Source organism: Castor canadensis, chromosome 5 (genome assembly GCF_047511655.1).
Source record: "Castor canadensis chromosome 5, mCasCan1.hap1v2, whole genome shotgun sequence".
In the NCBI taxonomy this organism is placed as follows: Eukaryota; Metazoa; Chordata; class Mammalia; order Rodentia; family Castoridae; genus Castor; species Castor canadensis.
This window is the reverse complement of record NC_133390.1, coordinates 167468823-167482956: the sequence shown is the minus strand read 5'-3', so window position 1 is coordinate 167482956 and position 14134 is coordinate 167468823. Positions and strand designations below refer to the sequence as shown.

At 45.8% G+C, this 14134-nt stretch overlaps 1 protein-coding gene across 1 annotated transcript; it reads left to right on the top strand.

Moving 5' to 3' along the window:
• The first annotated feature begins 5355 nt into the window (after positions 1 to 5355).
• On the top strand, positions 5356 to 11443 carry Wfdc5 (WAP four-disulfide core domain 5). The gene is made up of 4 exons (XM_074074843.1): positions 5356 to 5972; positions 10103 to 10243; positions 10339 to 10479; positions 10830 to 11443. The coding sequence occupies exons 1-4, from the start codon at positions 5888 to 5890 to the stop codon at positions 10832 to 10834; spliced, it is 372 nt and encodes a 123-aa protein (XP_073930944.1). The 5' UTR covers positions 5356 to 5887; the 3' UTR covers positions 10835 to 11443.
• The last annotated feature ends 2691 nt before the right edge of the window (positions 11444 to 14134 follow it).

Here is a 14134-nt window from a genome sequence, read left to right as displayed (position 1 = left end):
CCATTGTATACAGGAAGAGACGAGAATGAGGAGCTGTCATGGCCATCCCCAGAACCAAGATGGGAGCCGGGCCTCCAGGCTCATCCCTTTCCACTAAGTGTCCTCAGAGACTGTTCTGTGTCATTCCACCTTCAAAAGTCACTGACCCTGAAGGGCAGGTGCCCCTGAGGTCCTGGCGCTTAGAATATGGAAGAAGAAATGGGCACCCTGAGGGAAACCTGATCCTGATGTCCTTCTCTCCAAAGAGAAGGAAGAGTCTTAGAGGCCACACACCCCAGGAGCTGCCTTTCCCCTTCTGCAGCTGCTCCTTCCCCACCTTCAGGGGTGGAGCCCTCCAGAGTAGAACCAGAGCCCTCAAAATGGAGGCCCCAGAGAGTTTCCTTGCCCTTCTACCATGTGAGGACATAGCAAGAAGGCACAGACACCAGAAGCAAGCCCTCACCAGACACTGAATCTGCAAGCACCTTGACCTTGGACTCTCCAGAGTCCTGGACTATGAGAAATAAGTCTTTGTTGCTTTCAAGCCACCTACTCTACAGTAGTTTGTTAATACAGCCCAGACTAAGACAACTTAACAGTTTAAAATTTCCTATTCAACATGATCAAAAATAGATAAAATATGAAATGCCTGCCAATAGCCATATCTACACACGTACAGAACGTTTCTGAAAATGAACCTATAAAGTTTTATTAAATGAAATTTTAAAAGATCAAGATAGACTGAAATTGTCCAAAATAAAATGATTTATAAAAGAGAAGCTCTCCCCCCAAGCAGGTAGCCTCCACAAGGTAAAGATGGCCATCCTGGTCACAATAATTTATACATGAAACATAAAACCCAAACCCTTTGGATTTTGCAACTGCTAATTAAATAAATGATTCAGACTAGGACCACACACAGCTGCCCAAGATAACAGGGCACCACTTCATCATCCCATGGTATATGTGCTGCTCCTGAGAAAACACAGGCTTACCATAGAGGATTGAGGAATACCAGCTAAAACAACACTAAAATTGGGTCAGCCAGGCTCCCGTTCCTCCCAAGGTGAAGCAGTAGGAACACACAATATCCATCACACATGGCAGGTTCTTGTCAAGACAGAAGTTTCTACAGCTAATATTTATCCACAGAAATAGTAAGGACAAAGAAGTTAAAGCCATCAGGAAGAGATGTGGCACAACTGAATAACCACTCATCTGTTTTGCTCACCAAGCAAATTGCATAAGGGAAGAAGAGATGGTGAGGGAAAGAAAAGGGAGAACAGGGCAAAAAAGGAGTTGAAGGAATTGTTCTAGATACAAAGAAACTACAGGGACACCATACCCAACACAGCTTGGGCATCTTGTGTGGCTTCTGATTAAAACAACTGTACAGTCATTTTCCAGACAAGAGAAATAGAGATGAAATAGAGCTGCTGGGCATGGTGGGCCACACCTGTAAACCCAGCTACTGGGGAGGCAGAGGCAGGAAGATCGGGAGTTTAAGGCTAGAATGAACAAACTTGGTGAGACTCTCTCAAAAACAAAAGCAAAAGATCTGGATGCCTAGAAGAATGGATGAACATTTGCTTAAGAGCCCTGGGTTCAATTCCCAATACTGAAAAAAAAAAAAAAAAGCAAATAGAGTACTAGATGATGCTAAGAAACTAGTGCTAATTTTTTTAGGTGTAGGAATGGTGCTGTGATTGTGAGAAAATGTCCTATTTTGTTTTTTTTTAAGACGATCTTACTATATAGCCTGGGCTGACCTTGAACTTATGATATTCCTGCCTTGGTCTACCCAGTGCTAGAATTACTAGCATGTTCCAACAGACCTGGCCTGAAAATGTCTTTATTTCTTAGAGATCCATAATGAAGTACTTAAGAGTACAATATGAGATGTGTTGGAGCTGGGCACTGGTGACTTAAGCCTGACTACTTGGGAGGCTGAGATCCGAAGGATCACAGTTTGAGGACAGATCGGGCAAATAGTTCATGAGAACTCCATCTCCAAAATAACCACAGCAGAATGGACTGGAGGTGTGGCTTAAGTGTTAGAGCACCTGCTTTGCAAGTGTGAAGCCCTGAGTTCAAACCTCATCCCACCCCATCCTCCAAAAAACAGATGTATTAGATTTACTTCAAATTCTTCAGTCAAAAAACAGATAGGGATATACATGAAGGAAGTTTTGTAAAATGTGTGCCTTTGAGTCAGGATGAGGAGTATACATTGAGGACTATTCAAAAAGTAGTCACTGTTCTTTTGTGCATGTTTAAGTTTTTTATGATAAAATTTTTAATAATAACAATGAATTTACTTTTGGAACTTAACAAAATAATCACTGGATTTATATGGAAGAATGAAATTCTTGGGACATGAAAAATTGAAAATGTAGATTATGAAGAGTAATGGATATAAGTTATAAAAATAAATCATGAAGCTATAACCATTACAACAGCAGTACTAGTACAAAGGAAAAGCAAGAACTGAAATTCTTGTCCCAAAATAGTGACATATGAGACTTGAATTCTTTGTTAAGTTCTTATTTCCAACCAGTGGCAAAAGTTTGAATTATTCACTAAATGCTAATGGGACGATTGCCTAATAGCTTAGGGGAAAAGATGTATGTCTATCTAACACATGGTACCAAATGTTCCATAATAAATTTCAAACGGATGTTTTCTAAAAAGCACAAAAGAAAAAGTAGCAACTATTCATCTGGTACAAAATTTAAAAAGGCTTTTTTAGACTTAAAATAAAGGAGAAAAAATAAATAAGATTTATTTGATTACCCTAAAATTTAGAACTTTGGTACAAAGCAAGGGGAAAAAATTTGGAATAGAGGATTAAAATAAGTATTTATCAGGCTCATCTTATTTAGCCCTCAGAACTACATTATTATCTTTATTCTATAGAAGAATAAACTGAGGTTTAGAAAAAAAAGTCATACAGCTAGAACTTTGTGCCACTAAGGTTCAAAACCAGGTCTGTATGACCACAGGATACACCTGCTAACCTCTTTACCATACACCTTCACATATGCTGAATCAATATCATCCTTCAGATATAAACAATCAATAATCAATAATAAAACTAAATCAATAATAGAAACTCTTACGGATCAATAATAAAACTAAAAACACCCCCCCAATAAAAATGAGCAAAATAGAAAAACAGGCTATTCACAAGGAGAAAAAATACAATTGGTCATGTAAACATGAGAAGTTTCAGTGTCCCTAGTACTCAGAGGAAGGCAAATTAATATGAGACACTCTTTTCCATTAGCAAATACTTTATTTCCTCTTTTTTTTTTCTTTTATGGGACTGGGGTTTGAACTCAGGGCTTCAATGCTTGCTAAGCAGGTGCTCTACCATTTAAGCCACACCTCCAGTCCATTTTGCTCTGGCTGTTTTAGAGATGGGGGTCTCATGAACTATTTGCCCAGGCTGGCCTCAAACTGTAATCCTTCCAATTTCAGCCTCCCACATAGCTAGAATTACAGGCATGAGCCACTAGTGTGAGCTGCCTCATTTTTTAATACCATGTATTTGGTGAGTATACCCATATGGATATAGCAACAGCAATGGAATTGTGGACTGCCTTCTCTGTTCAGGACTCCAATGTGGAGTGGGCAGGTAAAAGTAGGACACAGTTCAGTGGGTGCCGCCTGGGTCTAGTGCCCTTACCCGTGATAGGGGAAGTATGTGGTGACTGGTAGCCAACCAGAATTAAGGGAGTTGGGGGACAGTGACTCACCAAGGGAAAACAAACAGAGCAGACAAGGTGGCAGGCATCTTACCACAGAGCAGGTGGAAGCTCTCATACTCCCCTTTACTTCTGAAATGTGTTGACCAGGTATATCAAAAGCCTGGCAAGATGCATCACACCCTTTGATCAACATTTCTACTTTGACAAACTTACTGTAAGAAAGCTGTCAGAGATGTAACCCCAAAGTGTTCATACTTTGTTGTCAGTTTTATTGATGAATGTAAAAAAAAATTGAAAATCTACATATCTCATCATAGAGAACTGATCACATGTGTTTTGTCATATCAGTCTTTCAAACTACTGTGGGAAATCATGATGTTTAGAGAACATTTCACCCCACAGGAAAATGCCAGTAAAATAATCTTAACTGGAAAAGCATTACTTCAATGAACATGTATAATTTATAATCAGGAAAAATAGCCCATAAATGTTTTCCTCAAAAATAAAGTTGTCAGACTTGCCAGAATTCCAAAAGTAAAATCAGATCATAGAAGATAGGACCCCTCTTTTCCTGAGGAGTTAGAAGACAGTTTGAGGGACTCAAGTTATACAAGGAAGAACTTCCTGCCTGGCTGTTGTGGGATGGAATGGGTGACCCTTTCTCAGGGTCAGATGAATTATTTCCCTGCTTTCAACACCCAGGAATTGGGTAGGAAATAGTGGAAGTCCCAGCTTAGTCCCAGGAATTAGGTGTGTCATCTCTGGCTCAGTTTCCTTATCTTTTAAATGGGAGGCTGGGAGGAAGTCCTTGATCTCCCCAGTGCTGACAGAATACTGTGCTCTATGGAGTTTTATTCTGGGTCCCATGGAATACCAAGCTGAAGTCACCTGTCTTCCACCAAATGCAGGAGTCAATATCACAGGTGTGAAACCTGGGGTGAGGTCCCTGGGCAAGATGACACTTTTGCTCAGGATCCCCTGGTGCTGTGACCAATGAATTTAGCCAAACTGAAGCCATGCTCCACCCAGCTTCAACAGTCAAGCCAGTTGGGGCAGAGGATGCCTGTGGAAGTGATTTCTCCAAAAGCGGATGGTCTCTTCTCTGTCCAGGAGAGCCCAAAAGAAGAGGCAGGGCTGGCCTCACTCACCATGCTTCTCTGGCAGGATGCTTTGACCCCAGCCCTAATGCCAGCTCCCTTCCTAGGCATCCAGAACCCTGCAAAACTCTCCTTGCTGTTTGAGGCTGACTTCTATCCTCTGCCTACGATATTGCTGGAGCTTTAAGATCTTAGAGATCCAGGAAAGGGAATATCTGACTCACCCTGTACTCTGTTGATCAACCCAAACTTAGAAACTGCAAAAGTAAAAAGGACTTCATTGGAGGTCTTGGGAACTGCAATCCACGAGACACAGGTTCAGGGAGCTCTGAATCACTGTTCTGAAGAGGGCAAAGAAAGTGGGGGCTTAAATGAGCAAGAGGTACTGATTTATCACAAAGTAGTAAAAATCCCATTGTAGGAAACTTCTATTGAATATTGAGAAAGAATATGGGCTACATAATCAAAGAAATAAATTTTAAAATTGTATATTTGGTAAAAATGTCCATAAAACAAGTCTATTAACCTCTTGCTATGATACATCTTTGGTCTCTAGGCACAGTTGTAATAACCGCGTCATTCTAAGTGTTCCAGACACCTTCAGTGGAAGGATGGAGGTGACCAAAGCTCCCATTCCCAGGCAACAGCTTGAGAGGTGCATTAGTCCAGCTGTCTTAATGACCTCCCAACTCCACAGTTGAAAAGTTATCTCAGGCCAGGCATTTAGCTCAGTAGTAGAGCACTTGCCTAGCATGAGTGAGGCCCAAGGCTCAATCCCTAGCACCACAAACACAAGACAAAACAGATGAGAAAAACTGAGGCCCAAGAATAAGACTTGCCCAATATCACAGTTCAAGTCACTGATACAGGCAGAACTGGATCCAAATCTCCAACAGGCAGGACCTGTGCCACCCTGTCTTCAGTTATTGCACAAGCACCCCTAGCCCAGAGGCTCTTGGGCAGGGGGTGGAGCCAAGATGAGAGAAACACCACCCACTCCCTGTTCCTCCTCCCCTAACTCAGCTGCTCTGACCTCCTCAGGGCCCCAAGTGTTAATTTAAGGGTTAATCTGGGCCCAGACCTTAGGTAGCAGAAAGAAACATGAGGATCCAGAGCTTCCTCCTCCTGGTGGTTCTCCTGGCTTTGGGGAACCGGTTGCCCAGTGCCTCAGGCAGGAAGAAGGGAGGTGAGTGACATAGATCCCTCTGCTCCAGGGACCCGGTGGTTTCTGCTTCTCTGGAAGAGTAAAGGTTTGAAGGAGGGCCAGTAATTCACATTGTGAGTGTGTGTGTGAGTGTGTGTATGTTTGCTGCTTAGTTCTTCAGAAAACTACATTTTTATTTGTGTAGCTTTGTGCTTGTTCCCATACTTGTGTCTTTATCTGGTCTCTTCTTTTTTTTTGCTGGTACTGGGATTTGAACTCAGGGCCTTGTGCCATACCCCAGTCCTGTTTCTGTCAGTTTCTCAGGCCTTATCTGTGCCTAACTTCACATCTGAGCATGTTTAGGGGCACCACATGCCTGTCTCTGTGTACATAGGTGTCTTTGTGCTTGATTGCATGAAGCTCTGTCACATGGAACAGCTGTGTCCACACGTGTCACTGTGCCTCTTGGGATGAGGGAAGCAACCTGTCTGCGTCCACCATTCTATGGTCAAGTGACTCTCACCAGGGAAGTGACTCTCTTCTCTGACCCTTTCTGGTCCGCAGCCACATCTGTGGAAGGGACTTGGGAGTTGAGTAGGAAGTGGGGCTGTTGCGATCTGGGGTCTGCTGGCGATATTTCTGACCCTGGTTCTCTTCTCCATTCCCCAGCTTCTGTCTCCATTCCTACACCTGACTAGGCCCAGGCTGGCTGGCTGACAATGAGGGAGTGTGGGTGCTCAAGGAGCCAGACAGGTGCCTCCCAGTGTCTGTAAGGACACTTCTCCATCCCTCTATGGGGCTGGAACACTCTGACCTGCATTTACCTGAGCAGCCCTGGCCCTGCCTTTGTGGAAGGAGACAATAACGGGCTATGTGCCTCTTCTCCACAATGCCCTCCTCTGCTCCTTTAAGCCTAGACTATGCCTTCCTCAGAGACACAGGTCTCTGCCTGGAGGGTAAGCTGGCTTGGGGAGTAGGACACTCACAGCCCTCAGGCCAATGAAGGACGGATACCAGAAAGTTCCAAAGCCAGAGCTTGTGTTGGCTGATTCATGCGCCATCACCACTCAACATCTCTCTGCAATGTGATGAGTCAGCACTATTTTATCTCCATCTTACAGATGAGAAAACCACTTGCCCAAGGCCAAAGGCTGACTCAGTTGGTATCAAAGGTTGCAATCAGAAAGACTCATCCTGCCAACTTATTCTCTGTGAAAGGAGGTCTGTGCCACCATCTCAGGAGTAAATACCTTGAGGAGTAAGTGCCAGGTATACAGTAAGTTCAGTACTAGTAGCTGACTCAGTGTAGCAACTGGGAGCAACAGACAGCATGCCCTGATACCATTCTCTGCTGCTCAGAGTGAGATGTGCTGCCCACAGAGCTTGGGCCTGCTCAGGACCTCTCTGCATGACCGGTGAGACTCCTCCAATCTATTGCGTCCCCATCCTTCCCTGATCTCTCTCCCAGGTGATGGCTGCCTGGCTCTTGGCAGGGAGTGGAAGGTGACAGGGTTGAGGGAAGAGAAGTGTCAGTTGGTTATCTGTGGAAGCCCAGCTAGCTCTGTTCAGAAGACCTCCCGCCCCTCACTCAAATCTTGGATGTCTCTGATACAAAGAGCTTAGTAAACAGAGAGTGCCTAATTACATGTTTCAACAATTGTATGGTATGGGAAATATATCTGTGTCTGTGTAGCTCCGTGTGTGACTATTGATGCATATGTTACTGTCTACACACATATACTATACATTCATATACATGACTGCATATGTATGTCTGAGTGTAAGTATATATATATATATGCCTATGTTTGTAGGAATGGGTATATGATGATGTGTTTGTATATTTGACTGTGTATGTCCCAGTTTAAATGTGTGTGTGTGTGTGTGTATAGAGAGAGAGAGTGACTGCCTGTATATATTTATATATGGGTGTATACATACATATATAAAATGCTATCTTACATATGCCTGAATATATATGTGTATGTGTGTGCATGTACTCATATGCATTAGACTAAACCGCATAAACTGCCGTTTTTATAGATCAAAAATCTTGGTGGGCACGATCTAAGTGTGCTTGTGTATTTGACCTAGTCTGTGTGTCTCCATCTGCATAGATGACTGTGTCTATTTAACCATGTCCAGGTATGGTTACTCACTTTCTGAGTCTGCTCACCCATGGCATATCTGTCTGGATGACTATCTGTGTATGTCCCTGTGTCACTCACAGAGCATCCTTCAGTAAATTGAGAACCTGGATACAGAGGGAAGATTAGAAAGGCAGATGAACAGAGCTAGTGGGACTACCCAGACCCCTTCACACCTTTCTGCTCACTGCCAGCTTTTATGTCCACCTCCACACTGTACGTGTGGCAGTTTTCCTGACTTGAAATGCCAACTTTCAGCCCCTCTCCCTTTCCGTCTATTCCTGAGGGGCCTGCTCCAGGACCCTCCCCCAGAAGCTCTCCCTGCCTCTATCCCTGCATCTGACCCACCCTGCACCCACTCATAGGCAGCTCCCACTGCTTTGCTTTGAGTTCATGCAGCTCTGTTTGATCCACTGTTTGAGACCTGAGCATCTCTGGCCTGTGCTTGTGAGTTCATGACTAAACCGTGCACCACAATCTCCCAGGAACCCCACAACCTGGACTAAGAGAGACTCATCAGTGTAGGGGCTGTCTCTCAGGCTAAGCCACACTTTTCCAGCAGGGGGCAGCAATTCAACTTAAACTAACCCAGTCTAAGGACTAAAGCCGACATTGAGCACTCACTGTGTGAGCAAGGGACCACCTACTACGTGGGCAGTCAGCACTCAGGCAGGGGCAGAGGGAGAAGGGTGATACGGAGGTGGTGTCACAGTCCTGGATCCAGCTGCGGCAGGAAGCTCCTGAACCTCTTCTCTGATGCTAGATTGAACTGACAGCATGGGACCATGCTGCAACTCAAAAGCAACCAGAGAAGATCATCAGAAGTTAGAGAGAGCCAGGCTCTGGAAGTCCTTGCCCAGGCCTGTGTAGAGCTTGGCCAGTCACTGCCCCTTTCAGGTCTTGATTTCTTCCTCCAAATGGAGGAAAATACTGGTTTCCAGGCTCATGTGTAAAATCTGAAAATAGCCCAATATCCCAACAAAAAAGAGTGGTTAGGTATACTCCAGAACAGAACATTCTATAGTTGTTTGGAGGAATACTTCAAAGACAGAGCTAATACCTATATCTGAAGCCATGCCACTTCCAACAGTGACAAGGGCAACAATGCAGATGTGGCCAATTGTGGCTATGTGACAGTCTATCAGGCCAGCAGCGGCTGACACATGCAACACTGAGTCTCCCTTCAAAACCCTTTCTTTCAAATAGTCACTGAGCCACTAGCACTGTGCACCCAGTGCTGTGCTAGAATTCCTGGTGAGCAGAGCCTGGAGGTGTGTAGGGGGATTAGTGAAAATCTCAGCCTCTGGTCAACAGGAGGCACAGACAGCTATAGTCACATACTCTGAAGGGAAGATACTTTGGGAGTGCCCAGGGTGAGGCAGGGCTGACCTAGTTAGTGGGGTCAGGGAAACAGGGTCTCCAGAAGAGGTAATATTTCAGCTGAGACTACTGAGCTGACCAGGTAAACAGGGTGTAGGAGACAGAACCAGGGAAAGGGTGCAGAGGGAGCTGGCTCAGAGCAGATCAAGAGCCAGTGAGTGGCAGATCAAGAGTGGTACAGTATGACACTGGGCAGCAGTGGCTCATGCTTGTAATCCCAGCTACTCAGGAGGCAGAGATCAGGGGGCTCGTGAATAGAAGCCAGGCAGAGCAAATAGCTGCAAGACCTGATCTCAAAAAAAAAAAAAAAAAAAAAAAAAAGCAAAAAAACCCAACACAAATAAGGGCTGATGGAGTGGCTCAAGTGGTAGCATCTGCCTAGCAAACATGAGGCCCTGAGTTCAAACCCTGGTAATGCCAGAACAAAAAGATGTGGTGCAGTATGAGACTAGGGAGATGGCAGGAACCAGACCAAGCATGTCCCAATTTACCACAGTGGAGAGTTTGAACTTCATTTTCATTTTTTCCCGTCTATTATGCCATCTAAATCTTAAACCAGCTAAAAAACGAAACAAACAAAAAACAAAAGCAAAACTTCCCAGAGGATCTGTCTCTGGCTGCAGGATGTAGAGGTTCTTTTTACAGAAAAATCAGGGGGCTGCCCACCAGACGATGGGCCCTGTGTCCTGTCAGTGCCTGATCAGTGCATGAATGACCGCCAGTGTCCCTCAACCTTCAAATGCTGCTACCGAGCTTGCTTCCGCCAATGTGTCCCCAGGGTCTCAGGTAAATTCCCTCTCCACCCTGCTGACCAGCCAAGCCCCGAGCCCCAGGGCTGACGGGCATAGGCAGGGCTCACCTGGGCCTTTACTGTGTTGCAGTAAAGCGGGGCAGCTGCCCCGAGGACCGACTGCGCTGCCTCAGCCCCACCAAGCACACATGCAACCAAGATTTGGACTGCTCAGGCTTGAAGCGATGCTGCCCCAGCGCCTGCGGCCGGGATTGCAGAGACCCCACCAGAGGTACCACTTCCTAGGGGCTGGCTGGTGTCTTCCCTCTCCCACTCCCAGCTCCGAGATTTCTTTCCAACTCAACAAGATCAGCAAGATGCTTTCCCAGAAGCCACTGCGTCCCATGGCCAAAGCTGAGGAAGTCTACTAGGGGTGCACAGGGTCCTGTTAAGATGGAGGAGGAACTGGGGGCCCTTGCTTCTCTTACCGAGCATGCTGCATTACCTGGACCAAATTCCTGAACATCTCTGGGCTTCAGTTTGCCCTTTTGAAGCAGGCTGGGGAGTCCTGCCTTAGTAGCCACCACAACTGGGCTGATGGGGCCTAGATGGTGGGTTAACCCTTTCTTTCTCTCTCCTCAGGCTAATTCTGGTTTAGGATCTACAGCTTCACATCTCAGATGGGGCTCCCAGCAGAAAGAGATGATGGTGGGGCCAGGGACCCTGCCACCCAGACAGACCATCTCTGCCAGGAGCAATACCAACCTTCTGATAAACATTGACCTGCTGTCACTTCCCAGCAACCCATGCCCCCTGGGTTCTCTTCCTGGGGGTCAAGGTCCATAATCTGAGCTCAGTGGTCCTCCTCTTTATCAGCCCAGCACCCTGTACCACTGTACCACTGAGCTTCCTGTTCTGTGTCATACCCATTTTCACAACTAAATGCCCAACTCAGGCAGGCCCCTTTGTGGAGTCCAGACCCCACACTCAGGCAACCCTACCCCCAAAATGTATGTCCAGCAGGATTTTCCAAACATCAGTTCATTCACACACCCTTTCACAACTTTCAACCGTACCTACAAAAGACCACTGTGATGTGTCACATGCCACCCGAACCACTATTTATCTAATATCTCCCTTTAAATGACTCACTTTTGTATATAAATTCGCTTCAAAACTTGACATTATTACTATAAATGAGATCACAGGCCAAAGTAGGATATAATTGTGCAAATAAATGCAATGCGAGCGGCTCAGTTCCATTCAATTAATTCATGTCCGATTAAGGAACGTTATTAAATTCCAGCTACATGTGGCCACCTGCCAAGACACAGCCTGAAGCCTGCTGTCTCTGTGTTAATAGAGGGGTATTACTAAGGGTGAAAGATGGCAAAGGTGCAGTGCTCTAAACTGAGACCGATGGCTGGTGCAATCAGGATTGAAAAGAGAATGAGTGTCTTACTCCAAGAGCCAATGTTGTATCAAACTGCACCCAAGCGCTAAGATCACTTCAGATTGCCCTACCTTTGGAGAAACGCTGCTCAAGCGGTTGGGATGTTGCATTTAGAGTGGGACTGTCTCCATTCTTGGCTACACCTCACTTACCTCAATTTCCCCAGTCTATAGGGCCCAGTCTGTAGCCAGGGTCTAATGAGGGTTTCTTCGAGGGGAGAAGGGTCCATTCCTTACACCCAGTCAGCCGGATTCCTGACTCTCCCTCCTCCCCAGGGTTTGTTTGGGAAGGGGAAGGAGGCAGCACACCTCCTCTGCTTTCTCTGTGGGGCCTCCTCAGTGTCTACTTCCACATCCGAACAATGGGGAAGTTCTAGACAGCTGTAACCCAAGCCTAGTGGTGTATAGTTTATTGGCTTGAGTTTCTTTCAAAAGGCACCAGGAGGAAAATTCAGAAGCTCCCAGGTGAACAACTGTCACTTGGTTGCTAAGGGCCCCAGTGGCTGTCCTGAGGCCCTAAGTTCTGCACTAGCTTTCAGAAGTGGCAGGTTCCAGACTGTGGCTTCTTTGGCCTCAGGTGTAGCTTCTGTACAATCCACTTGCTCCTGGCTAACTTGCTATCTGCTCTGTCAGGTCTGTGTCTTGTCTATGCAGTGCCAGCTCTGTCCTCTGCTACCAAACTCCAGCCCATTCTGCTTCAAACCCACTGCTTATCTCCACTGCCCTCCTGGGATGTCTCCTGGGAAGCTGGACACCTGGTTCCTTCGGTAGACTGCAACCTTGCTTTCTTCCTTACTCTTTCAATAAATGTTCATGGAGCATTTACCACCGACTCCAGGCTATGCCTCACAGAGCTCTTGTTCCAGTGGATGAGAAAAAGCCTTACCTAGGGAGAAACCTAGGTGGCTATGGGAGGTCAGGAGAAGCTATTGTTTTTCTCTCTACTGAGACTAGTCAGCCTTTCACCCATCATCCACATCCCTTTTTTCCCTCCTGGAACAGGGCTGCTACATTCACAGACCAAAGGACTATCTGTGTTGGGCTACCCAAAACAAATCTTTGAGATGAAGACTCGTATGATGGAAATGTTTCAGGAAAGATGGAACCAGAATGGACAAATGCACCCAGAAAGAGTGGCAGCAAATGCCCTCAGGAGAGTTCTAGAGACAAGTGTAGTTGGCACACAGATCCCTGGACACTTGGGGCTGTCCCTGGGGGTAGCCACAGCACATTCTGGCAGCCTCAGGGAAGCCCTTTAACAAAAAGACACAGAAACTAGCTGTCAGGAGAGAAAACACACCAGAAGCCAGTGTACAAGTGGTAAAGGATTTCCCAAAGAGCTATGAGCAGAATACTGGTGTCCTCCATGAATGGATGAAAGCCACACTAGAGGTGGAGGAGGAAGTAACAGGGAGCCTGGCTCTTCAATGCTATTATGAGCAACTGCACCTGCTCTGTCCTACAGAAAAAAAAACAGACTGCAACTAAATTAAATCCTAACTGACACTCTGAGTGAAGAAAGGGCAGGACGACTTGTTCATAGGAGGAATGCATTGCTAATCCTCCCCACGATCCTGAAAGGGAGGTATTGCTCCCATTTTGCAGACAAGGAAGATAAATATCCAAGAGGAGACTCCTGGGCCAAGGTCACACAGGAATTCAGTGGCAAGGGCAGGATTCAAATTCTTTGTATCCATTACTTATTCATGGGGCTGGCAGAGTGGCTCAAACGGCTCAAATGGCAGAGCACCTGCCTAGCAAGTGAGAAGCCCTGAGTTCAAACCTCAGTACCACCAAAAAAAAAAAATCTAAATTGAAAAGTCACTTTCCCTAAAAAATTTGAAGGCATTACCTATTGCTGTGTAACAAGTTACCAAAACCGCAGTTATTTATCTCAGCGTTCCCATAGGTTGAGATCCCCCAGTGCAGCTTAACTGAGTCTTCTGCTTCAGGATCTCTGCTTCACAGGACTGCAAAGTACTGGCCAAGGATAGGAATCTCATCTGAGCCTGACTGGAGAAGGATCCACTTTCAAGTTCACCAGGTTGTTGGCAGGATTTCAGTTCCTTGAGGACTAATGGAATAAATACCACAGCTCCCAGCTGGCTGTTAGCCAGAAGTCATCCTCTTTTCCTTGCCCTTCCAGTATGGCAACACACTTCCTCAAAGTCAACAGGAGTCACAACCTTCTGTAACCTAATCACAGAAGTGATGTCATCATCTTTGCCACATTCTGTTCACTAGAAGCAAATCAATAAAGACAGACAGACAGATGAACACACACACGGAAATACACTGGGGCATGAGCACCAGGAAGCAGATATCATGGGGAGACGTTTTAGAAGCTGCCTGCCACTCCCAAGTCTACCTTATTCCAAATTTTTCCATGTTGCCTGCCCCATCAAGCTTCCTATTAGGTAAAACCTCTTAGGCTCAGACCTCCATCCTTGTCCAGGGTCTGAAGGAGAACTTAAGGAACAACCCAGGCATGGACT

Excerpts from the sequence above, each read along its gene's own strand:
- Wfdc5 (XM_074074843.1), top strand. The coding sequence starts at position 5,888 with ATGAGGATCCAGAGCTTCCTCCTCCTGGTGGTTCTCCTGGCTTTGGGG. Across the intron at positions 5,973-10,102 it reads CTCAGGCAGGAAGAAGGGAG|AAAAATCAGGGGGCTGCCCA; the intron begins GTGAGTGACATA and ends TTCTTTTTACAG. Across the intron at positions 10,244-10,338 it reads ATGTGTCCCCAGGGTCTCAG|TAAAGCGGGGCAGCTGCCCC; the intron begins GTAAATTCCCTC and ends ACTGTGTTGCAG.